At 42.2% G+C, this 24869-nt stretch overlaps 1 protein-coding gene across 1 annotated transcript in view; it reads left to right on the top strand.

Annotated features, from left to right (window-relative positions):
• Positions 1-21061: 21061 nt before the first annotated feature.
• Positions 21062-24869, top strand: part of LOC126456598 (glutamate receptor 1-like) — a 145629-nt gene continuing 141821 nt past the window's right edge. Inside the window, exon 1 of the mRNA XM_050092343.1 lies at positions 21062-21453. Within this exon, the coding sequence (XP_049948300.1) occupies positions 21062-21453 (392 nt within the window). The remainder of the gene's footprint in view (positions 21454-24869) is intronic.

Here is a 24869-nt window from a genome sequence, read left to right as displayed (position 1 = left end):
TGTCATCTACCTCAAACGTACTTTAAAAATCATGATCCCATAAGAAATACGACATTCAAAGCTCTCATAGTATCACAATGGTTCCAAAAAAATATGAACAGTTCACAAAGTACAGACAAAATACAATTTCATAAGTGTGAAGTTATCCAACTGTGTAATTACGTAAACATGTGTCACTGATGTAGTAAAAAAAAGTTCCTTTCTCTGTTAAATGATCAGATAGCTGTGTAATTCTGTGTTAGAGAAATATGGTACCGATGTGTTAAGTTGTATAAGCAAATACCATATTAGCTAGGGCTCCTTGTGCTTGCCAAACACATGGTACACAAAGTAAGCGTGTACCCCCCTGAGGACTAATGTAATTATACCCTCAGGTGTTACAGATTACAGCAATGGAATGAAATGTATCACGGAAAACCTTTGTATCATTGTACTCCAAATATCTTTAAAAATAAATATTTTAAGTACAAAATTAATCACTCAAATACGTGTCTTGTAGCGCTAAATGTGCGTCTTGTTGCAACATAATCTCTGTGGAAGTGTCGTAGTTATCGTCCTCCAAAAGCTAAGTTCTGCGGAAGTCAATGTACTTACCTCATGATACACAAAAGTGAAATGCTTTGCGTATAGATATCTTAGTTATTACGCTTATTGCCGTGATGAGGAAAGTACTGTGCTGTAACGTAATTCCAGAAGAATTCAGAAAAACTGTGCAGATATAAAACAGATACACCGCAAAAGCAACATTGTAAATTGTCACTCATTAGTAGCGTCGTGATAAAATCGTGTAGCTGTCACATAAACTAACCACTGTGTCATCTGGTATCTCCCAGAAAGTACTTTAAATCCAGAATGTATTTTCAAGTAAACCAAAATGTTGCATTAAAATCTCATTAGCAGTACCAGTATATGTTCTAAGCATGTAAGCCTGATAGTCGTTACGTAATCGTGCAACTAATAAGCAAGAGTGTACAAATGACAACAGTGTGTTGTCTGTTCACTATAACAATGCATTCGTAATTTCTGTTTAAATAAGTTCTCTTGGTTCTTGATTGGATATTTATCTTCAAACATTGTTGTATGTTAACAGATTCTAAGTCTGACAATGCATACTAGAAATGTGAAGTTAAGAGTTTTATGGCAAAGACAAAGTTAAAAAGCAGATTATCTTTCTATAAACGGTTTTACATGTGAAATGTGGTGTAAACCTTTCCTCTTTCTAGTGCACAGAGTTTCAACTTCAAAGCAATCATCATGTTGTATACATCGGTAAAGAATGCTAAAATTTTTCTCAAGGCTAACGTCTTATGTTATTTTTCTCGGAGCTAGTGGGCGCACGCGGCTGCCTGCTGTGCGAGTCATTGTCTGTCTCTTTGTTGGCGCGCGCCGTTATTGGGATTAGGAGACCTAACTTCTACAAATTCACTCTGACGAGAAGGCCCTGCCCTGTTTGAATCCCGCCAGTTCTGATGCAATTCAGGTCTGTCGTTACGACTATATCGTCTGTCGTCATGTCTGTAGATTCCGTAGTTTCTTCCTTGTCCGTCACGTGGTGGAGAATTTCTCCCTGAATCGTAACTGCGCGCTGGACCGTTGCGTCTAAAGTTATTCTGTCTCCCTTGATAATAATTATTTTGGTTCCCAAATTGTCTGTTTCTCTGATTGTCTCTGTGATAGTCACTACCGCGGAGAGGTGATCTTTCCCTGTAATTATTACCACTCTGCCAACGGTTGTCATACGGGTGGTGTCTGTTTTGGTCACGATATGTGTTGTGAGAATAGCCTTGTCGTGTCCAGTTATTATCGCGGAATTGTGACGGATGTGACCTGTAATTGTTGTGTTCCTGTTTCCGCATTCCGCGATTGTCAGTGTCAATTTCCAATTCTTGTAACAGTCCCTGAAAAGCTTCAATGTCGTCTTTGCAACGTCCTGCCAAAATAATGTGTCGTAAATGTTCAGGCAATTTGATTAAGCAAATGCGGATAAGTTCTGAAGGGCTGTATGGGTTTGACAGGTACTGATTCTTGTGCAACATGTCTTCAAAATATTTCATAAGACTGGAAAATTCAGATTGTTCGAAATGTTTCATCATTATGATGCTATGTTTTACTCGGTCTTGTGTGGCTCGAGACCAATATGCTGAGAGGAAGGCATGGTAAAACTCTCCTTCACTGTGGCAATCGTGAATGACCGATCGCATTCTTACAGCTGGTTCATTCTCTAAATAGCCACACATAAATTCTAATCTGTGTTCTAACGACCAGTTGGGAGGAAAACATTGAGAGAATTGATGGAGCCATGCTTGTGGATGAATGTCGTTGCCAGAATTCTTAAAGGTTTTGAATTTACGTGTAGTAATGAACAGCTTATAGTCAAAGTCATCATGTCGGCGAGTCGCATATCGGTCATTGTTACGTCGTTTCGGCGGTTCCATTTCAAAATTCGGTGCACCTTGCCAATTTCTTTCATAGTTTCCGAAATGCCCTGTATTATTATTTTGTGGCTTTTCCGTATTTCTATGTCCCTCTTCCCGTATTAGGGCGCGAGTGTCCTCTAAAATACATAATTCTTGTATTACCTGTGTCAGCTGATCTTGTACTTCCCGGATTTCTCTTTGGTGTCGCGTATTTATTTGATTATGATTTTGTTTGAATTTCCTAATTTGTTCGCACTCTTCTGTGTCATTAAAGACTACCGGTCTTGTGTCATTCAGATCATCATCTACCTTTGTAGATAAGTTAGTGAACTGATCCGAAAGTTAGGCTACTTTCTCCGATAGTGTACTTATTTCCTCAGTGTGTTTTTCTGAACCAAGTTTCAGAGTATTTCCTGTGTCCTTTAAATTTTCCTGAGTTTTTGCAAGTTGCGTAACCGAATCGGTAGATGCAACTGAGTCAATTTTAGCTTGCAAGGTGTCGTGATTTTCATGAACAATGGTTTGCAGTTCTTTTATGGCTGCTTCGTGATTCTGTAATGCATTTTCATGCCGCGAAAAAATAGGTTGGAAATGCTCACAAATTTGTGTTTTTACGTCATTACAGACTTTTTGACATTTCGATTCGATGTTATGTAACTCAGTAGTTAAGTCTTCACGTGTTTGTTCAAGCGTATGTTCCACTGAGTCTGACTTTTGAAGCTTTTGTTCCATTGCGTCTAACTGTTGCTGCGTTTGTCTCTGGTGTTGTTCCATTGTGTCTAACTTTTGAAGATTTTGTCCCATTTGTTTCTGATTTTGTTCAAGTGTTGTGTCTAACTTTTGTAGCTTTTGACCCATTTGTTGCATCAACAGTAATAACAATGCACTGGTGTCTGAAACATGTTCCTCAGTGCTTTTCGGCAGTGAATTTGCACCGGCAACATTGACATTTTGACAAGCAGAAAATGTGTTTTGACTTACTTGAGAAAACGGTAAGGGCCCAAAACCTGAATCTGCAGTATTTTCAAGATTGTGTCCTGTCATTCCCGATTCCTGAGGCGAGCTGTTGCCGACCGATCGATCAATAATGCTACCCTGTTCACTATTTGTTTCACTGTCTACGCCATTGTTTGCCGCCCGCTCCATTTCCCTATGCACTACTACCAAATTACTACTTTGAATGTCTGTTACTTCATTACACAGTGGTGCTGATAAGCTACGCTCGTCTCCATTTCCCTATGCACTACTACCAAATTACTACTTTGAATGTCTGTTACTTCATTACACAGTGGTGCTGATAAGCTACGCTCGTCGTCACTATTATTTCTCAGTTTACTTTGGAGCCTAGTGTTACGTTTTTCACACGCCATCATTGTCACAATATTTCACACGATAATACAGAAAAGCACAATTTGAAGAGCAAAAATAAGAGAACACATTAACATAGCACTGAAAATAATATCTAGTTAATTGCAACCGCAGTTGCAAAATACTTGGTGCAAATCTAAATGCATGCCACAACTGTGTATAACAATGAAAAACTACAACTACAAAGGAAATTCTCTCTATAATTACGCGCTAGCAATAAACAAAAGCTACACTAATTACGCAAACTACAAGAAAAAATCAGAAGATTCCAGTGAGGTATCCTCGGCTAAGGGTCAACATATGAAACGTCCCCTTTTTGAACAATTATACAGGACTGTCCTTAACCTGACCCACAATATTTTTAGCGCAACGCAATCTGACTTTCAGAGATCCCTACAAAAGAATGGCCCTGACTAACATTAACCTATACCTTTCACAAATCGCTTACCTCACAAAAATCTTGGTTACTCCCACTACTGCAATATAGCAATCGCCACTACTGCCAGCTAAATAAAAGATTCAAACTACGGAAGGCACTAACTACTGATAGGGATAGTTAGCTAATGAAAGATATTAATAGAGAACAAACAATGTATTTACCTTGATATCATCATATATATATATATATATATATATATATATATATATATATATATATATATATATATATATATATAGCAGTTCATGACAAATTACAAAACTCCGCCATCTCTCTCCCCACATCCACCACTGCTGGCGGCTCACCTCCAACTGCGCAACGCTACGCGCTGTTCACATCCAGCTGCCGCTGCCCAACACTACAATGGCAGACAACAATGCAAACTAGCCACAGACTGCACACAGCACAGCCAGTGATTTTCATACAGAGCGCTACGTAACGTTGCCAATAAGAAAACATAAACAGCCTACTTACAAGAGGACAAGAAAGAAAACTGAACTGGCAGAGAACACGAGGACGTTGTTGTGGCTACGACGCTAACGAATCCGCACAGTTGCACGAGACATATTTTCAAGCAATGTGGAGTCAGTCAGACAGTGTCATTTGCATCCTGCATCGACAGAATTTCCGTCCCTATCACCGCTGACTACATCAAGCACTCGACCGCAGTGACTTCGAACGTCGTAAAGAATTTTATCGGTTTACCTTTTATCAATTGAGAGTCGACGCTACGTTTTACCAACGTGTACACTTTAACTATGAAGCAACGTTGACCAACCATGCATGAAATACGCTACTGGGCACACTGCCTTCCTCAGCTGGAACGTCAACGGGCATGGAGCGTAAAAGTAAACAATGCGATCAAAGGTATCCGGACACACCCAAAAACATACTTTTTTCATGTTAGTTACATTTTGCTGCCTCCTATTTCCAGGTAACCTATATCAGCGACCTCAGTAGTCATTAGACATCGTGAGAGGGCGGAATTGGGCACTCCGCGGAACTCACGGACTTCGAACGCGGTCAGGTGATTGGCTGTCACTTGTGTCATACGTCTGTACGCGAGATTCTCACATTCCTAAACATGCCTAGGTCCACTGTTTCCGATGTGATATTGAAGTGGAAACGTGAAGGGACACGTACAGGACATAAGCGTACAGGCCGGCCTCGTCTGTTGACAGACGGAGACCACCGACAGTTGAAGAGGGTCTTAATGTGTAAAGGGCATACATCTATCCAGGCCATGACACAGGAATTCCAAACTGCATCAGGATCCACTGCTAGTACTATGACAGTAAGGGGGGAGGTGAGTAAACTTGGATTTAATGGTCGAGCGGCGGCTCATAAACCACACATCACGCCAGTAAATGCCAAACGACCCGTGGCTTGGTGTTAGAAGTGTAAATATTGGACGATTGAACAGTGGAAAAACGTTTCGTGGAGCAAAGAATCACACTACACAATGTGGCGATCCGATGGCAGGGTACTGATGTGGTTAATGCCCGGTGGACGTCATCTGCTAGCGTGTGTAGTGCCCACAGTAAAATTCGGAGGCGATGATGTTATGGTTTGGTCATGTTTTTGATCGAGGGGGATTGCACCCTTTATTGTTTTACGTGACATTATCACATTACAGACCTATATTGATGTTTTAAGCACCTTCTGGCTTCCCACTGTTGAAGAGCAATTCGTGGATGGAGATTGCATCTTACACGATCGAGCACCTGTTCATATTGCACAGCTTGTGGAGAAGTGGTTACATGACAATAGCATCCCTGTAATGGACTGGCCTACACAGAGTCCTGACCTGGATCCTATACAACATCTTTGGGATGTTTTGGTTCAAGCACTATGGGACTTAACATCTGTGGTCATCAGTCCCCTAGACTTAGAACTACTTAAACCTAACTAACCTAAGGACATCACACACATCCATGCCATGGCAGGATTCGAACCTGCGACCGTAGCAGCAGCGTGGTTCCGGACTGAAGCGCCTAGAACCGCTCGGCCACAACGGCCGGGGGATGATTTGGAACGCCGACTTCCTACCAGGCCTCACCGGCGAACATCGATACTGTCCTCAGTGCAGCACTCCGTGAAGAATGGGCTGCCATTCCCCAAGAAACCTTCCAGTACCTGACTGAACGTATGCCAGCGAGAGTGAAAGCTGTCATCAAGGCAAAGAGTGGGCCAACACCATACTGAATTCCAGAATTACAGATGGAGGACGCCACGAACTTGTAAGTCATTTTGAGGCAGGTGTCAGGATACTTTTGATCACATAGTGTATGGTGTCGTAGGAAATTACGTTGTGGGACCTTACTTCATGCCAGGCGTTCTAAATGAACATTAGTACTCACACTTTCTGACGAACTTCTTCTAGAAAACGTACCACTGGATATTAGACAGTGTATGTCGTTGCAACACGACGGTTGTCCAGCTCACTCGCCTTGTGTTGCCAAGCAAGTACTGAATGTCAACTTTGTTGGACGTTGGGTGGGACGAAATTCTGTTTTCAATTGTTCTGCCCGGCCCCCGATTAGACTTTTCTTGATTTATATTTTTTGGGAGCACTTAAAGATGCAGTGTATGACGAAGACCCAACATAGTCTGCAAGGGAAGTCAAACGGCGCTCAAAATAACGACATTTCGACTGACACATTTTGTCAGTAACTGTAGAAGTATTCGTGAAATAGTTTTCGAATTTAATGCCCTTCCAAGAAAGTTCTCCAGCACAAACTATCCTTGGGACTGTAAGCTGGGTGAAACCCGAAGTGGGAAGCTCTGAGATACTTAGCGAGTCGTGGATCGTATATCGGAAATACAGATTAGAGGCCATCGGAAGAGGAGTGTTCATTGCATTTGACAAAAGAATTGTCTCTATTGAGGTCGAAGTTGAGTGTGACAGTGAAGTCCTCTGGATGCGTATAAGAGGTGTAAGTGAAACGACGCTAATTGTTGGACGTTTTCACCGTCCTCCTAAGTCTTCTTTGACATTTCTAGTCATTCAAAGACAGTCTACGGTCAATAGCGCGTAAATTCCCAGATCATGCAATACTACTTGGAAACGACTTCAACCTGCCGAGCTTAGATTGGGATGTCTATGGATTCATTGCGGAGGGGTATAGACAGACATTCTGGAGAAATACTTTTGAACACTTTCTCTGAAAACTGTCTTGTGCAGCTAGCTCGGCAGTCTACACGCAGTGGAAATATCTTCGACCTTGGAGCTACAAATAGGCCGGGACTTATCGACAATGACTGAATAGCAACTATGACTACGAAAATTAATAAATAAGTCAAGAAGGCTAGGAGAATGTTTATGCTAGATATAGCTGATAAGCAGATACTATCATCTCAGCTAGACAGTGAATTAGCATCACTTAGTTCCAGTAAGACGGATGTACATGAATTATGGCCAAAGTTTAAGCAGATTGTAAATCGTGGTCTGGAGAGTTTTGTGTCGAGTAAGTAGATGAAGGGCGGAAAAGACCGGTCGCGATTTATTTACTAAATTCGGTCGATGCTGAGGTTCAAAAATGGCCCTGAACACTATGGGACTTAACTTCTGAGGTCATCAGTCACCTAGAACTTAGAACTACTTAAACCTAACTAACCTAAGGCTTCCGTTCAGTCCCTTGTTGATAAGTGTGACATTTGAAGATAGCAAAACGAAAGCTGAAGTTTTTAATCTCACGTTCAAGAAATCGTTTACACAAGAGAATCGGACAGATTCCCGTACGAGCGAAATAGTAATAAGCATAACCTGACGTAGCGAAACAACACAAAGATTGGAAAGCAAATAAACCACCAGGTCGGGTTGGAATCACAGTTCGATTTTGCAAAAGTCACTCTACTGCGTTCGTCCCTTATCTAACTTGCATTTATCGTGAATCTTCCCTTATATTACGAAGGTAAAAAAATGGAACCGCAAAATTACAGACCCATATCCCTAACTTCTATCTGCTGCAGAAGCCTTGAATACACTGCCAGTTAGAATATAATAAACTGCCTTGAGATTGAGAAGCTTATGGCCAACGAATCAGCATGGTTTTAGGAAGCATTCCTCGTGCGAAACTCAGCTTGCTCTTTCCTCACGGGTGAAGGGCAATAGAAAGATTCCGTATTTCTAGATGCCCAGAAAGCATTTGTTATGGTGCCCCATTGCAGGCTGTTACCGAACGTACGAGCATATGGAATAAGTTCACACTTATGTGAGAGGTACGAAGACTTCTTAAATAATAGAACCCAGTATATTGTCCTAGACGGTGATTGTTCATCGGAGACAAGGGTACCGTCATTGACATGGTGCCCAATTTTAGGCTGTTATCGAAGGTACGAGACTATGGAATAAGTTCACAGATATGTGAGTGCCTCGAAGAGTTCATAAATAATAGAACCCAGTATATTTTCCTAGACGGCGAATGTTCATCAGAAACAAAGGTATCGTCAGGACTGATCTAGGGAAATGTGATGGGGCTGCTGTTGTTCTATACATACATAAATGATTTGGCGGACAACGTGGGCACCAATCTAAGGGTGTTTGCTGATGATACCGTGTTGTACAGTGAAGTGCCGAAGTTGAGTGACTGTAGGAAGACTTAGACAAAATTTCCAGTTGGTGTGATGGATGGCAGCTAGCCGTGAACATGGAAAAATTTTAATTAATGAGGATGAGTACGAAAATCAAACCTGTAATGTTCAGATAAAGTATTGCTATTGCCTTGCTTGACACAGGCAAGTCGTTTAAATATCTGCGCGTAAGGCTACAAAGCGATATGAAGTGAAATGAGCATGTGAGAACTGTGGTAGGGAAGGCTAAGGATCGACTTCGGTATATTGGGAGAATTATAGGGAAGAGTGGTTCACCTGTAAAGGAGACCACATATAGGACGCTGGTGCGAATTATTCTAGAGTACTGCTCGAGTGATGGGATATGTACCAGGTCGGATTAAAGGAAGACATCAAATAAATTCAGAGGAGGACTGCTGGATTTGTTACCGGTAGTTTCGAGCAAAACTTAAGTGTTACGGAAATGTTACGGCAACTCAAATGGGAATTCCTGGGGGGAAGGAGGCGTTGTTTTCGTGAAGCACTATTGAGAAAATTTAGTGAAATGGCATTTGAAGCTGACAGCTTAGCGATTCAACTGCCTCCAACATACACTGCGCGTATGGACCACGAAGATAAGATACAAGAAATTAGGGCAGGAGTCCGGATACTTTTGATCACGTAGTGTACGTTCATGGTAGATTACAAAAGGTTGCATTAATTGAGTTAATCTTTCCTGAATTTTCGCTAATGTTACCTAACTGAGAAGAGGGGAACGCTCCATGTTGAACAGTAAATTGTTACAATGGTGTGCAGGCAGCAGATAAAGCAAAGAAAACAAATCATTAACTACGTCAAATCAATCGTACATATTTCTCTTTCCCAGTAAAGATATAAAAAACCACAATATAAAATCAATTGCCGGCCGCGGTGGTCTAGTGGTTCTAGGCGCTCAGTCCGGAACCGCGGGACTGCTACGGTCGCAGGTTCGAATCCTGCCTCGGGCATGGAAGTGTGTGATGTCCTTAGGTTAGTTAGGTTTAAGTAGTTCTAAGTTCTAGGGGACTGATGATCACAGATGTTAAGTCCCATAGTGCTCAGAGCCATTTGAGCCATATAAAATCAATTCCCTCAATAAAGAAAAATTTTCCTCATTCTTGTCATGCTGCATTCTCGGACGAGGCTCGCTTCACGATTAGACGATGCGAACTGGCTGTCTCTGCGACCAGCATCCGTGAGGAGTGGCCGGCGCAGAGATGTTACTGCCGACGCACAGTGTTGCAGATGACACTGCGCGGTTTCTGGGAAACAAAGTAAACGCGACTGCTGTCTGTGTATCCAAGTGAGAAGGGAAGCTGCTGGTGAACAAATATTAACACCCCTTTCAACGCCTTTAGGTGACTTGCGGAGTATGATGTAGATTTTGCGGCTACTGTCGGGTGTATATGGACATGTTCTTCGTTCTGAAGACCCTCTTCATAATTTTGTGTGGACAGTATTAGGAGAAAAGAAGTCATAAATTAAAACGCCCTCCCTGTGAGACTAGGCTCCTTCTCTAAAGCGTTAAAGCTTCGGATGTTGCAGCTTCCAAGGGCATAATGCGTGACTGAACTTTTCTGGAATCATGTAAATAAGAGCAGTAACTTGAGGGCCTTCATTATCGTCACTGATTTCGCTGCATAAGAACAGGCTGACGATAGAACCCTATGCTGTTTGTAGCGACCCGTTCTCGGACGGAAGAAAGCGCACCCAACGTTATCTCGTAACGCGATTCTTGAGCCGTCAGTGCATATGTTCGCATGAAGATACGTGCTGATTATCAAGTTTAGATTGCTACCAGAGTGTACACTCAATTCTAAGTATATCACCGGACGTGCAGAGGCGAAAAGCCACTCGTTCATAGGAAGTCTTCTTGTTGTTATGATACTCTAGAATAAATTTTTAAACGTCAGAAAAATTTTAAACTGGCTGGATGAGTCGTTAGCAATACTGTTTCCTACATTTATTTGCTGGCAAGCCATTGGCTCCTAAAATGAAGAGGTATTCCCAGTGCCCCTATTAACGGCACGTTTGACTGGATATCACAAACTTCTAAAGCCTGTAATGTACGGATATACTTCATGTTTACATTACCATACACAGTACAACCATACTCGATCCAGATCCTAATTAATGCTCGATATATTGTCAATACAACACAGGGGTTGGTTCCCGACGGGACTGGCTATAGATATGATGATCTTCACGGGGCAGACAAGCGCTAACGTCAGAAATGATGTGAGTAATCCACCCGAGCCTGGATTTTGGCTGACGGGTTGATATGGAAAGAATAATTTCTTGCTTTAAGTTCATTATGGGACACATGTCTTCCAGAAAAGATAGTAACCGAAGACTTCCTAGAATTGTTTGCAAGGCCGTTTGCGTAAAACCATCCGCCCACCTTCATTATTGCCTCCTTCATACTTCTGACTGCGGAATCTTCCGTTAAACCAGAAGTGTATGGCGCTGTTTCATCAACATACTGCATTGTTTTAGCATTGGGAGAAAACATGTCTTCGAGTGCCATAAAGTAAAGTATAAATAACAAGGGGCTTATGATAGCACTTTGGCGTCAGCCGGTGGATAGGACCTATAGCATCTATAAGTTAGTTCTGATGACTGATACTAGTATCTTACGTATATCGTTCATTTCGGGCGTAAGGCACTAAAATGACATATGCAGCTGATTGAGGTCCAATTCACGTCTTTATATCTTTTTTTTTTCTTCCCTTAAAGATAGACGCAATTGATGTCACGTTGAAGTATAATGACAGAAATAAATTTTTTCTTCAAAATCTGCCAACATATCAGTCAACAGATTTGGTATGTTGTCCATCGCTCCTCGACCTTTAATAAAACCAAACTGTAATGTAACGCTGCGCTAATGCACACGATACTCTTTAAAGCCTGTACTATGGTAAGTTGACGGGCTTCACCTTAAGAGAAAGGATTTTTGTATAGATTTTGACCACGTGTACCTGAATGGAGGCAAATCAGACTTACACCCACTCAGTAATAACAATGATACGTCAAGCCAGTCCGAAGTGCAACTACACGTTAGGACAGACAAGAAACAACACAGCAGATGCTACCAATTTGTTAATAATATGGTCGCCAGCCTAATTAGGCATTAACTGAGTTTCTTCCCAGTACAAGTTGATATACGTGCATGCAAAACAACACGTAATAACACTGCATAATATGATAAATTTTAGAACCAGAAAATCCACTGAACTGATACTTTCACTTTCTGAACCAATATGGATAAATCATAAATAGATAACATAACACTATAATGTTTACTACAAAACCGGGTACTGTCTATTGACCGGATTAAAATCGGGCATAGGTTATCCTAGAAATAGCACTTTCGAAACACACACAATGTCAAATTTGAAAAAGGTAAAACACTGATAAATTTTGGTCCTATATTGACTTTAACTTTCCTGTCAAATCAGTTCAGTACACTTCAGAATTCAAATGAATAGAAAAGAAAAGGGGGGGGGGACTCTGAAACTGTTATGATCACTGTATTGAAAATTTCGATTATTGAAATCATTAAGCACTCAAGATTTCCAATATATGAGTTACTACTCTTGTTAGCTTATTTCCTGCTCATTTAATTGCCATTATATCTGCCTCAAAATAATTAAACTTCATTACTAAACCAATTTCAACATTATCTTCCAACTTTGTCAGACCTTTGTTATTTACCTATATATTCATTAACAACAAAGTTCTTTAAACCTCATTCTAACATAGATAGGTCTGCAGGTAATTATTATTAACATAAACTTTAAATCTTCATATCGGGACACTCGGATTACACAACATGTGGAAAGGACCCTGTTTAGGTTAGTTGTGAGGATAATTAAGTGATAGGACAGTTCTGGTAAAATTTAACAGTATGGAACAAAAGTAACACTGGTCCACACGAATACAGTACTAAAGGTTTCAACCTGTTCGTATCGATGCGGCGGTCGGCAGGCGGCGAGATGGCGAGGCACAGAGCACACATACAATCACAGCAATGGCTCTTGATGTATCGGCACTTTGCTTCTTCTTAGCGTCGCAATACTTTTCCGTTTAGTGCCTATGGAATGTTGCCATGCTGTATAGGCGTCGGAAACGGCACATCCGAGGCTCAACGAAATCACGTTTTCCAGGAGAGCCTCCTCGATCCAGAACGTGTTTCTCAGACCGATGCCCAACTCCGACTACTACTGCTGAGCCTGTTATGCCGTGCAGCGCCCGTGTGCATTTTCCCGCGCTCGCCTGCCATCCACCTTTTACCGTTTCCCTACAGACAGGGTATTCACCAAAGGTTTTGCATTCTACGTATCGTAATACATTGCCTACGTATGGACCAGACGCACAATTACAACTTTGTCATCTTACAATAGTTTCAACGTATTTACATTTCAATTCTGTTATAATATTGCTTAAACATTTGACATAAACATTAATATTCACATCGAAAATTGTTTACAGTTCCTTTGACATAATGGCATGAAACAAAAAAGAAATGAAATCAGAACATCGATTACACTAATTTATCAAAAATGAGAAGAAAAAATTATTATATGTGCAATAGTACTGCGTTGTTGTTGATACAGTAACCGAGGTAGTAACTAATTAGAGTCATGGTCTGTGCAGCTGGTCCCGGCGGAGGTTCGAGTCCTCCCTCGGGCATGGGTGTGTGTGTTTGTCCTTAGGACAATTTAGGTTAAGTAGTGTGTAACATTGGGAATGATGACATTAACAGTTAAGTCCCATAAGGTTTCACACACATTTGAACATTTTCTGAACTAATTAGTTTCTAGCAACAGCTCAAGAAGTTAAATCTTTCAGCAGTTCCCCCACACAAGAGAACAAGAAGATTGGTCTATGTGAGGAATGAATTTTGGGGTCCCTCCCAAGTTTCAGCAAAGGCATAAGAATTTGCGTAATCCATTCCTCCATAACTTCGTCCATTCCCCACGTGCCATTCACCAATCAAAGAAGCAGTTCCCTGCTTTCGTGAGAAGGGGTGTTATCACATTATACTGAAAATAGTCAATTCGTGGAGAGATATTCGCACAAATTTTCAAAGCTACTTCCAACTCACGACTAGTGAACAGAGCTAGTAGAGGATGATTGTAATCAGTTTTATGTGGAATAGCTTTGAGACTTCAGGGCAAGACGTAGAAACCACTCTAGTCACGATCTGTTTTAGCTGCAACCTATCCACTACGGGAGAACCAGCAGCACTAAGATGTTTTATAGATCGAACTGTCTTACAGACCTCTGAATTGTTGGAGACTAGTAGATCCAAACCACGTTTCTTCCACTCTTCAGAATTATCCTAGTGCTCGCATGTAGTCTTTTGTATTCCAGGAATCGCCGCAGCGTCGGTTTCCCTCGATGTTTAACTAGGGCTAAACTTCGGTTAGCCACGACTCCACAGCTGTGGAGTAGTCACGGTCCTACTAGAAACACGTCGTTTCGCAGAATAAGTCTTGTCTGCTATCGTATTGAGTTTCTTTCCGCTAAATCGATGACAGACGAGGGCGTGGTGCAAGTGTCCGTCAGCATCCACGTCGGAGTACGTTTCCCGAGTGCTTCATGTATGATAATTTTGCATCTATCGCAGCAAGCGTCGTTAATTTTCCACGAACCGTTAGAATATCTCTTTCTAAAACTCATCTGAAAGTCGAAGTCTAGTCTAAAGGGTAATGGCATTCAATGGAATATCTTAAGATCTCACATGTAGAAGATTTGTGGATATCAGGGGCACTAGACTCAAGTCCACTGCAAATAATCGTTTAAAGGGGAAAGCTGTCCTTGTAGGAGAGCCACCATTCAGAATGACCAAATGCAGATCTTCGATTACACAAAAAAGGTAACATACTTCTGTGTCATTAACTACTTTGCCCCAAGCACGTGATGAGACTTAAAACATCCACAGAAAAAGAAGGGGGTTGACGTTGAGTATACAGTTCATGCAAAATACTGCTAAAGGAAATGATGCGGGAGTTTTATACAGTATATGGACTTTGTACTGAAGTTATCATTCGGGGATTCTATTTCTGCAGCTTCCACATGACACTTCCGATTATAAAAGAGTATTTTTAGTTCTGTGTAACTGATGGAGTTTTTATCTAGTAAAGCCGCTCCTCCATTACCATCTACTCTATCTAACGTTACTAAAACGTATCCTTTGAAATCAATTGGTGTTTGCGTTTTCAACGGGGTTTCCTTGTGAACCACAATGGCGATTCATCAGAATTTCCCTCTTCCGTTCCTGACGACCAATCATTCTTATTAAGAGCCATCTGAGAGGAGAAGATGCTTGTTTCCAGCAACAAAGAGAGTGAAATTAACAATTTTTTCTGTAAGAGGATCATATACTGTACCTCCTCCCTGCACTTCATATGAGAGTTGAGGAGAACAAGGGTTGGGCGAAGTCGTTTTTCTCTGACAGTCCTCTGCAATCACATCGATGTTTTAAGCCAGCGTTCCAGGATGGATGGAAAAGACTTTGTTTCTAGATGTCATGCGTTCGCAGTCACAAACTTCAGGGGGGTCGGATGTAGACAGGTGGTTGAGGGCTTGTATTATTCTGAGAAAGAGGCATCTGTTGCTGACTGCAGAGTGGGACAGGGGAATCCTGGAGTAGAGAAATGCAAATTCCGACGTTGCTCTATTATCTGGACAGGTAAAAGTTTTGCCTGAGTTACTTTCGTATGGCTTTGACACGACGGCAGAGAATATCCTGCTTCTAAGAAATTCTTCTGCCTTCCTAAAATAAATATTATTGAAGCGACAACGTCATTGAATTGCCATCCAAAATAAAAGTTTAGTACTGTCTGTCTGTAGCCAAATGGCTGCTTCCACTGGTTACGTATGTATTTCATTTGACTGACAAAATAGAGTGGGATATTCACCTACGTAAGTGCCGTATCTCTGTACATTTCACCACTGACTATTAATATGACCATATCTGAGACTGTTGTAGCATTATCTACAAATGGGACGTAAGGGTTAACTTCGCATCTTAATTCATACAAGTACACATAATGAATGAGTGACTGACCTTTGGATGTAACGACACACATCTGTTATTTCATAACAGCTGTCACGCACTTCTGAATTAGGCGTCGTGGAGTCTAATCTTTACAACTTCAGTAGGAGACTGGATGGAAATGACTACTGTAAATTCTTCTAGTGATATATTCACTCTTCTAATGCTAACCAAACCTTATTTTTTGACTATATAACTTTCTAACTGAACCTCTTCATGCAAAGAATCTGACGCAAGTTTGTTTGCTATGACAGGGCTGTCCTCTTCAGTTTTGTTTCTGTTCTTACCCATCGACATAATATTTACTGTTGGGTATCTCAATTTAAGGATACACACCTGAATACACATGGGGGGGAGTTTACAAATATTCTTATCCTTACTTTCAACATACGAGGTTCGACAATAAAGTAATGAGACTGATTTTCTTCGCAAGATGTGGCCACCCTGTAGGCTTGCGTAGGCACAATATCTTTGACTTTGGTCTATAAGTTGCTTCTAGTCCAAGCGGCACATCGATGCAACTGCTCAGTCTTGAATTGTGTTGTAATAAGTTAATCTGTGTTTGGAACCGCGATGATATGCCATTTCATTTTGCATTATATTGGGTGAAAATGCGACGACAACTTACGGTAAGCTTCAGAAGGCTTTTGGAGAGGAGGTTATGTCAAGAGCTCAAGTTTTTCATTGGCATAAAATGTTTAGTGAAGGCAAAACGAACATTGAAGATGAAGACCACAGTGGACGACAATCAACCTCACGGAGGGATGACAACTTGGCCAGGGTGCGTGAACTCGTACGATCTGATCCAAGATTATCCGTGAAAATGATTGCAGAAGAACTGAACGTCAATCGAGAAACGGTTCGTCGAATAATAAATGAAGATCCCGGTCTGAGAAAGATTTGAGCAAAAATGGTCCCCAAAAATCTCACACCACAACAATGAGGAACACGGAAAAATGTGGCAGCCGATCTGTTAGAGCAAATGGAAATCAATCCAGAATTGTCGAGCCGTGTTATCACTGGTGATGAAAGCTCGTTTTTTCAGTACGATCCAGAGCAAAACGCCGAAGTTCACAATGGTGCTCAAAGGGATCACCCAGAAAAAAAGAAAAAGCTTGCATGTCAGAGTCAAAAGTGAAATGCATGCTTGTGTGCTTCTTTCATTCCACTGGAATTGTTCATAAAGAGTAGGTACCTCCTGGACAAACAGTTAACCAATATTACTACAAAGAAACTCTTCGTAAAGGAGTTCTTCGTGTCCGTGCCAACATTGCTGACAGTTGGGTTCTGCATCACGATAATGCGCCATCCCATACTGCTCTGTCAGTACAGCAATTTTTAACCTCGCCGGCCGAAGTTGCCGTGCGGTTAAAGGCGCTGCAGTCTGGAACCGCAAGACCGCTACGGTCGCAGGTTCGAATCCTGCCTCGGGTATGGATGTTTGTGATGTCCTTAGGTTAGTTAGGTTTAACTAGTTCTAAGTTCTAGGGGACTAGTGACCTCAGCAGTAGAGTCTCATAGTGTTCAGAGCCATTTTAACCTCAAAACAAATTTCGGTACGACCACAGCCACCTTATTCACCAGAAATCGCTCCCTGCGACTTTTTTCTATTTCCAAGAGTCAAAACGGCGGTCAAGGGACACCATTTTCAAATTACATAAGATGTCCAAAAAGCTGTGACGAGGGTCTTGGAAGATATTACAGAAGTTGAGTTCCAGAAATGTTACCATCAATGGCAGAAGCGCTGGCAAAAGTGTGTGCAATCAGAAGGGAACTACTTTGAAGGAGACAACACTAAACTTGACTAAAGCGGTAAGCAAAATTTTTTTTCACCTTAGTCTCATTACTTTACTGTCGCACCTCGTACGCACTTAAGGAACTGGATCAGTTAATTATACTTGATGGTAGGTTTTGTTGCTGAATACCATTGTTCCTGACGATCACTCGTTGGCAGCGGGGGTGGGGAAGGATGAGTGGTAGGGCAGGGGGGGAGGGGAGGGGAGGACCGCGACTCAATTATGACTGCCCCACACCCTGTAGTTTCCCGCCGTCAGCAGGGTGTGATACAGCGGCTTGAAGATCGCCTCAGAACAGCAGTAGTTGAGAGAGTAAGATTCCACTTGCGTCATTGCAGCGACATCATCTTAAACCTACAGTTTTCTTTCTTCTAATGCTGGTGCTAGTTATTTTAACTCGTTCTTCTTTGTAATTCACTTGGACGTTTTCTTACATTCTTATCTTATTGTCGGCAGGGAACACATCTATCTTCTACGTCCATGTCACTGCCATGTTCGACATGACCATTTTACAGAAATAAGTGCATACTTTACTACTGAGCCCATATCTTGATTAGCTAATTCGGCGTTCTGTAGTCAGGCCCAAAGTCTTCGTCTTCCTCACCACAAACTACACCAAACATGGTGGAATGTATTTCGCACTCGTTCACCAGGAACGTGAGTTGTGAATTCGAGGAGGAAACTATATACTACCCTTTCTTAAGGAAATTTATCATGCAGAAAGACGTGGTGCTGGCTGACTTCGTACAGAAGCGGCGCGCAACAGTAAACATCACACTACGCCAGCTACTTGGAGCCAACGTTGACACGACGGCAGCTCGCGAAGAACTTTGAAGTAATGTAACCCGTAATGTTCCAAATTAAAAAGCGCTGTAGATAAATATTTTTAATCACATAATGTCAACATGTACCATTAAGGCGCAAAGTATAACATCAGTGACGTAATTTAACACTATTTCCTTAATTTCAATAGTGGTTCGTTAAGGTTTAGGCGACTGTTGTAATTATAGCCTAAACTTATTGAATTTTTAAATGTTGTCGACGCTTGTAGTGGATCTTGATATATTTTGTTGATCAATAACCGTTGGGCGAGTAAAATACGATTCACATTTGAGTCTTTGACAAGCACTCATATGTTTCTGTGAAAAAAGTGTGTTACTTTTCTCTCACGGTGACGCATTCATAGGCAGGAAGCAAAATTGAAATTAAAATATACTTTAAACTTGTGAATTATCTTAATTGTGAGGAATTCTCCATATATTAATAACGGAATACAGAAGATTTTAGTTGTTTCACGAGGCTTATAATTAGAACGGAAATCTTCAAAAATCATTTTTTATTTTTATTTCTTTTGTCATTTCGCTGTTCCTTTATGTAATATTCGGTATCTGATTCTTCGTCATTAGAGTATTATTTAGAAAACCCCAAGGTTTACTTGACTCGAAAATAAATCAGTGAAATCAAAAGTGCCTCTCCAGAGACAGGATGGAACCCGTTTACAAATTACTTTAAACTAACACACACACACACACACACACACACACACACATATATATATATATATATATATATATATATATATATATATATATATCAGGCGTTCCAATTTTTTTCCCTTTTCCTGGGGAATTCCTTATACATTTCCGTGATGGAATTCCTTTCTCCACTATTCCAATATACGATTGTGCTACAGACTATGGAAAAAGAAAACGAGAAGGATAAAAAAACTGGTCTTAGCAGTATCAATGGCTAATGCTGTGCCGTTCGTAAGACCTTGAGTCACCGACCGTACCATTACCAGATGTCTCCATAAAAGTCTGACAAACATTAGGTTAAACGTGATAGTTAACCAGCACATTGGCAGAATGTACATGATAACCAGTCCCCAACGCATACGCATTCGGGAGGACGACGGTACAATCCCGCGTCCGGTCATCCTGATTTAGGTTTTCCGTGATTTCCCTAAATCGCTCCAGGCAAATGCCGGGATGGTTCCTTTCAAAGGGCACGGCCGACTTCCTTCCCCGTCCTTCCCTAATCCGATGAGACCGATGACCTCGCTGTCTGGTCTCCTTCCCCAAAACAATCCAATCCAATCCCAACGCATAAACGAAGAGGGTGATGCAATTTTCGGAGATTTAAGTAACATATTTTCGGTGTTCCTTTTATGCTTCTAGGAAATAATGATTTCAATAACTGCAGAAATCAGAGTCCGAAATCCCTATGTCTGGTCCAGAATATTATTCGGAAACTGCGTACGTATGTAAGAGACATTAGACAATTGTTTCACACAGTGTCAACTTAGTCTGTCACTCTTTCCGTACTATATTTCATGACTCTCACTTTGATTCAATCGCAATGAGAAATTACTCATTTAGTAAGCTAAAATTTTAAGCTTGGAGAGAATGCCGTGGTGTTCCTGTTGGTATTATAATAAAGTACTCCGTACACGTTCTGTATCGTTTGTAGAGTGGCTGCAGGGCTTACTTAATAAGACATTCAGAATTTTAAAAATTAATTTTCTTAATAGTCTTAAAAATAAGAAACAGTGCATTATATTTGAAAGTATGGCTTAACCGTTGGCGAGCCAGTACGTTACATGTGACATTCGTAGTATTAGAAGCTGCCGAATGTAGGTAGGAATGTAAGGACAACGAAAAAGCCCTTTCATAAAATGTACAAAAAGCCAGCTCAGCATTAATAAAGACTTGCACATGTATCATTTAAGCCTGAAAGCTGAGTCTCCTTTGAGGTTATTATCGCCACTAAACGCTGTCGCTCTCTTTGATCAACCATTCAGAGGGGAACTGAAAAATGCAGTACTTATAAGCGTCGTACGGGTAAGTATTTGACGGGTAATGCCTTAAAACGACATTCAATGATTTTCCATCCGAGTTCGTGGTTCATATTTCAGTAAGAGACTTTTGATCTTTGTGGGTGGTAGGCAAAATATTGTTTGAGGACTGAGACATGAAATGAGGGATTGTTGCTGCTGAAAAGACAAAAGAAGATTACGGCAAATTAAGCTAAATTGTCGATGTCAATCTTTGATAGCTCTTCCACCACTTCAAATGCACTGTATGCCCGAGGCGAGCACTCTCTCGGAGAACATCATATTTACCGCGAATGCAAACCTGATCACTATCATACACTAAAGCGTTGAACACGTTAAGGTAGTAAAACAAGACAAATATTTTTGCAAGTTGGCCTACATACACTTGAAATTTGTGGAAAAGCACGTGACGGTATTCAAGAACTGCTCGCAAACACAAGTTCCATGCACATTTTACTTTTGACAGTCATGTTCATCTTTGAGGTCGTACAATGTGAAAGACGTATGGTGCCACGGATAAGTCATCTAGCCGTCATCGACAGCTCAGTACGGGAAATGGCATCAGATATTCTGTGGAATCATTTTGCCAACTACAAGTGCATTGCAGCATTGTCGGATGATTCAGACGCTGTTCTGGACATAGTATCGTCGGTGACCACAACTGAACGCATTTCATTTGCCAGTGCCGAAGATCCAGTGGAGCATCTGTTGATCTCCGCCATGGACGCCGACTGCCAGGGATTGGTGGTTCGATGCCATGACGCAGCAGCTGGTGTAGACGCGATCCTCAAGGCGTCCAAACTGGCGAACCGGAGAGGCAATCGCCGCTTGCTGGTTTTGCCGGTAGCGGGGTCCCCGCCCACTAATGTGTCTGCAATCTTTGCTCTACGCAGTATTGAGATTGTGCCTGATATTGCGGTGGCTAGACAGGTGGACGGAGTTGACAGGTATGTTGCTGCAAATGCACCTCACTGATTTCTTTTCTTGTTCTTCCAATTTTGTCGAATGCTGTAAGAATTACAATATTTTTATCTAATTGTCTGTACATGCAAGCTATAGCACACGAATACCCCGTGTATCTAATTAGACCATATATTTATTTTAACGTTCCCACACGCTGTAGTTTTTGTACGCTGCATATGTTGTTGCCGTGTGGTCTTTAGTCCGAAGATTGATTTTATGCAGCTCTACATGCTAGGGTATCCTACACAAGCTTCAATATATGCGTTATTACTGAAAACCACATCAATTTAAATCTCTTTTCCATGCTTAGACTTATCGTGACCACGGTCCGTAATTGTGGACCTTCGTTCACCTTTCCTTCTCCGTAAAAAGGCGAATTTGGCCGTTTATAGACGAGTGTGGATCTTCTAGTTCTTAGTTTAAATCCAGGGCGCAGCACCGTGCAATAAACGATCGATGTGTTAGTTTAGAGCTGGTCATATGCAGAAAATGGTTACTATGCCTAATTATTAGACTAAAAATCTTTAATTTTTACCAACAATGTACATGGTGCAAATTCGTTTAGATTAGCAAAAAATTGTTCGTCACTATGAAATAACACATTTTGTGAATGTCGTCGTAGGTAGACCACAGGTCTACACTGAAGAGCTAAAGAAACTGGTACACGTGCCTAATCTCGTGTAAGGCCCCCGCGAGTTCGTAGAAGTGCCGCAATACGACGTGGCATGGACTCGACTAATGTCTGAAGCAGTGATGGAGGGAAGTGACACCATGAATCCCGCAGTGCTGTCCATAGTTCCATAAGATTACGAGGGGGTGGAGATCTCTTCAGAGCAGGACGTTGCTAGGCATCCGAGATATGCTCAATAATGTTCATGTCTGGAGAGTTTGGTGGCCAGTGGAAGTGTTTAAACACCGAAGAGTTTTCCTGGAGTCACTGTGTAGAAATTCTGGACGTGTGGAGTGTTGCATTTTCTTGCTGGAATTTCCGATGTCCTTCGGAATGTACTGTAGACATAAATGGACGCAGGTGATCTGACAGGATGCTTAGGTACATGCCGCCTGTTAGAGTCGTATCTAGACGTATCAGGGGCCTCACATCACCCCAACTGCATACGCACCACACCATTACAGAGCCTCCACTTGAACAGTCTCCTGCTAACATACAGGGTCCATGGATTCATGAGGTTGTCTCCATACCCGTGCACGTCTATCCGATGGACACAATCTGAAGCGAGACTCGTCCGACCTGGCAACATGTTTCCAGTCATCAACGGTCCAATGTCGGTGTTGAGGGGCCTAGGTGAGACGTAAAGCTTTGTGTCGTGCAGTGATCAAGGGTATACGAGTGAGCCCTCGGCTCCGAAAGCCGGTATCGATGATGTTTCGTTGAATGGTTCACACGCCGACACTTGTTCATGGCCCAGAATTGAAACCTGCAGTAATTTGCGGAAGGGTTCCACTTCTGTTACGTGAAACGATTCGCTTCAGTTGTCGTTGGTCGCGTTCTTGCAGGATCTTTTTCAGGCCGCAGCGATGTCGGAGATATGATGTTTGTCGGATTCCTGATATTCATAGTACACTCGTGAACAGGTCGTAGGGGAAAACCCCCACTTCATCGCTACCTCGGAGATGTTGTATCCCATCGGTCGAGCCCAGACTATAACACCAAGCTTAAAATCATTTAAACCTCGACGAACTGCCATTCTAGTAGCAATAACCGGTCTAACGACTGCGCCAGACACTTTTTGTCTTATACAGGCGTTGCCGACCGCAGCGCCCTATTCTGCCTGAATACGCTTGCCTATGTCAGTTTCTTTGGCACTTCAGTGTATTTGCTAACGTAGCGATTCAGACACAGACAGACGGAATCGCAACTCAGCAACCGAAACAAGGCCGCAGCCAGATAAAGTACTGCCAGCGCGGCAGCGTCAGTAGACAGAGCTCCAGCTACGCCGCTCCTGCGTGAGTGACGTCACACGGACTGCCGTCGCATGAACGGCCGATCTACCTGTTACGCCACAGCAGTCCGTCGATGCCGCCCCACGTGTTTCGACGTGACTTGTTCAAGCGTCAGCATGTGGTAAGGGGGACCAGTCCGTCAGCAAGCCTTCGTCACACCTTGCAGCTCCGATGACGCACAGCCTGTCCCGGTCGTCGTCGCAACTATGACCCTGTCCTCCGCCGGACCGCGAACCAACGACCGCTGCCTGAGTATCCACCATGGGTACGTTGGCGTTGCTGATACACCGCCACCCCCACAGCCGTCAGTCTCCATCCAGCGGCATGCTGTGGTAGTCGGGCAACCGCTTCCGTCCACGGGAAATGCCTGCGTCGGCACCCCCGTGCGGATGAACTAGGGTCCATGATCACCTCCCTTCACCTGCAGTCTGTCTGTGTCAGATATTCTGTACCATGTCTATTCGTGTTCACCACTAAAACGTTCATCAAGTGATTAGCTGTCTTCTTCGCTCACTCCATCGCCAACCTACATAAGAGAATCGCTCGCCCACACCTACCCGGCAGTAGAAGTTTGTTACCCTGATTTCAATTTGATCATCCCATGAACCATGGACCTTGCCGCTGGTGGGGAGGCTTGCCTGCCTCAGCGATAAAGATAGCCGTACCATAGGTGCAACCACAACGGAGAGGTAGCTGTTAAGAGGCCAGAGAAACATGTGGTTCCTGAAGAGGGGCAGCAGCCTATTCAGTGGTTGCAGGGGCAACAGTCTGGATGATTGACTGATCTGGCCTTGTAACAATAACCAAAACGGCCTTGCTGTGCTGGTACTGCGAACGGCTGAAAGCAAGGGGAAACTACAGCCGTAATTTTTCCCGAGGGCATGCAGCTTTACTGTATGGTTAAATGATGATGGCGTCCTCTTGGGTGAAATATACCGGAGGTAAAATAGTCCCCCATTCGGATCTCCGGGCGGGGACTACTCAATAGGACGTCGTTATCAGGAGGAAGAAAACTGGCGTTCTACCGATCGGAGCGTGGAATGTCAGATCCCTTAATCGGGCAGGTAGGTTAGAAAATTTAAAAAGGGAAATGGATCGGTTAAAGTTAGGTATAGTGGGAATTAGTGAAGTTCGGCGGCAGGAGGAACAAGACTTTTGGTCAGGTGAATACGGGGTTATAAATACAAAATCAAATAGGGGTAATGCAGGAGTAGGTTAAATAATGAATAAAAAAATAGGAGTGCGGGTAAACTACTACAAACAGCAATAGCAAACGAATTATTGTTGCCAAGATAGACACGAAGCCCACGCCTACTACAGTAGTACAAGTTTATATGCCCACTAGCTCTGCAGATGATGAAGAAATTGAAGAAATGTATGAGGAAATAAAAGATATTTTGGAGATAGTGAAGAGAGACGACAATTTAATAGTCATGGG

This window comes from Schistocerca serialis, chromosome 2 (genome assembly GCF_023864345.2).
Source record: "Schistocerca serialis cubense isolate TAMUIC-IGC-003099 chromosome 2, iqSchSeri2.2, whole genome shotgun sequence".
NCBI classification, from domain to species: Eukaryota; Metazoa; Arthropoda; class Insecta; order Orthoptera; family Acrididae; genus Schistocerca; species Schistocerca serialis.
This window is presented reverse-complemented; position numbering and strand designations above follow the sequence as displayed.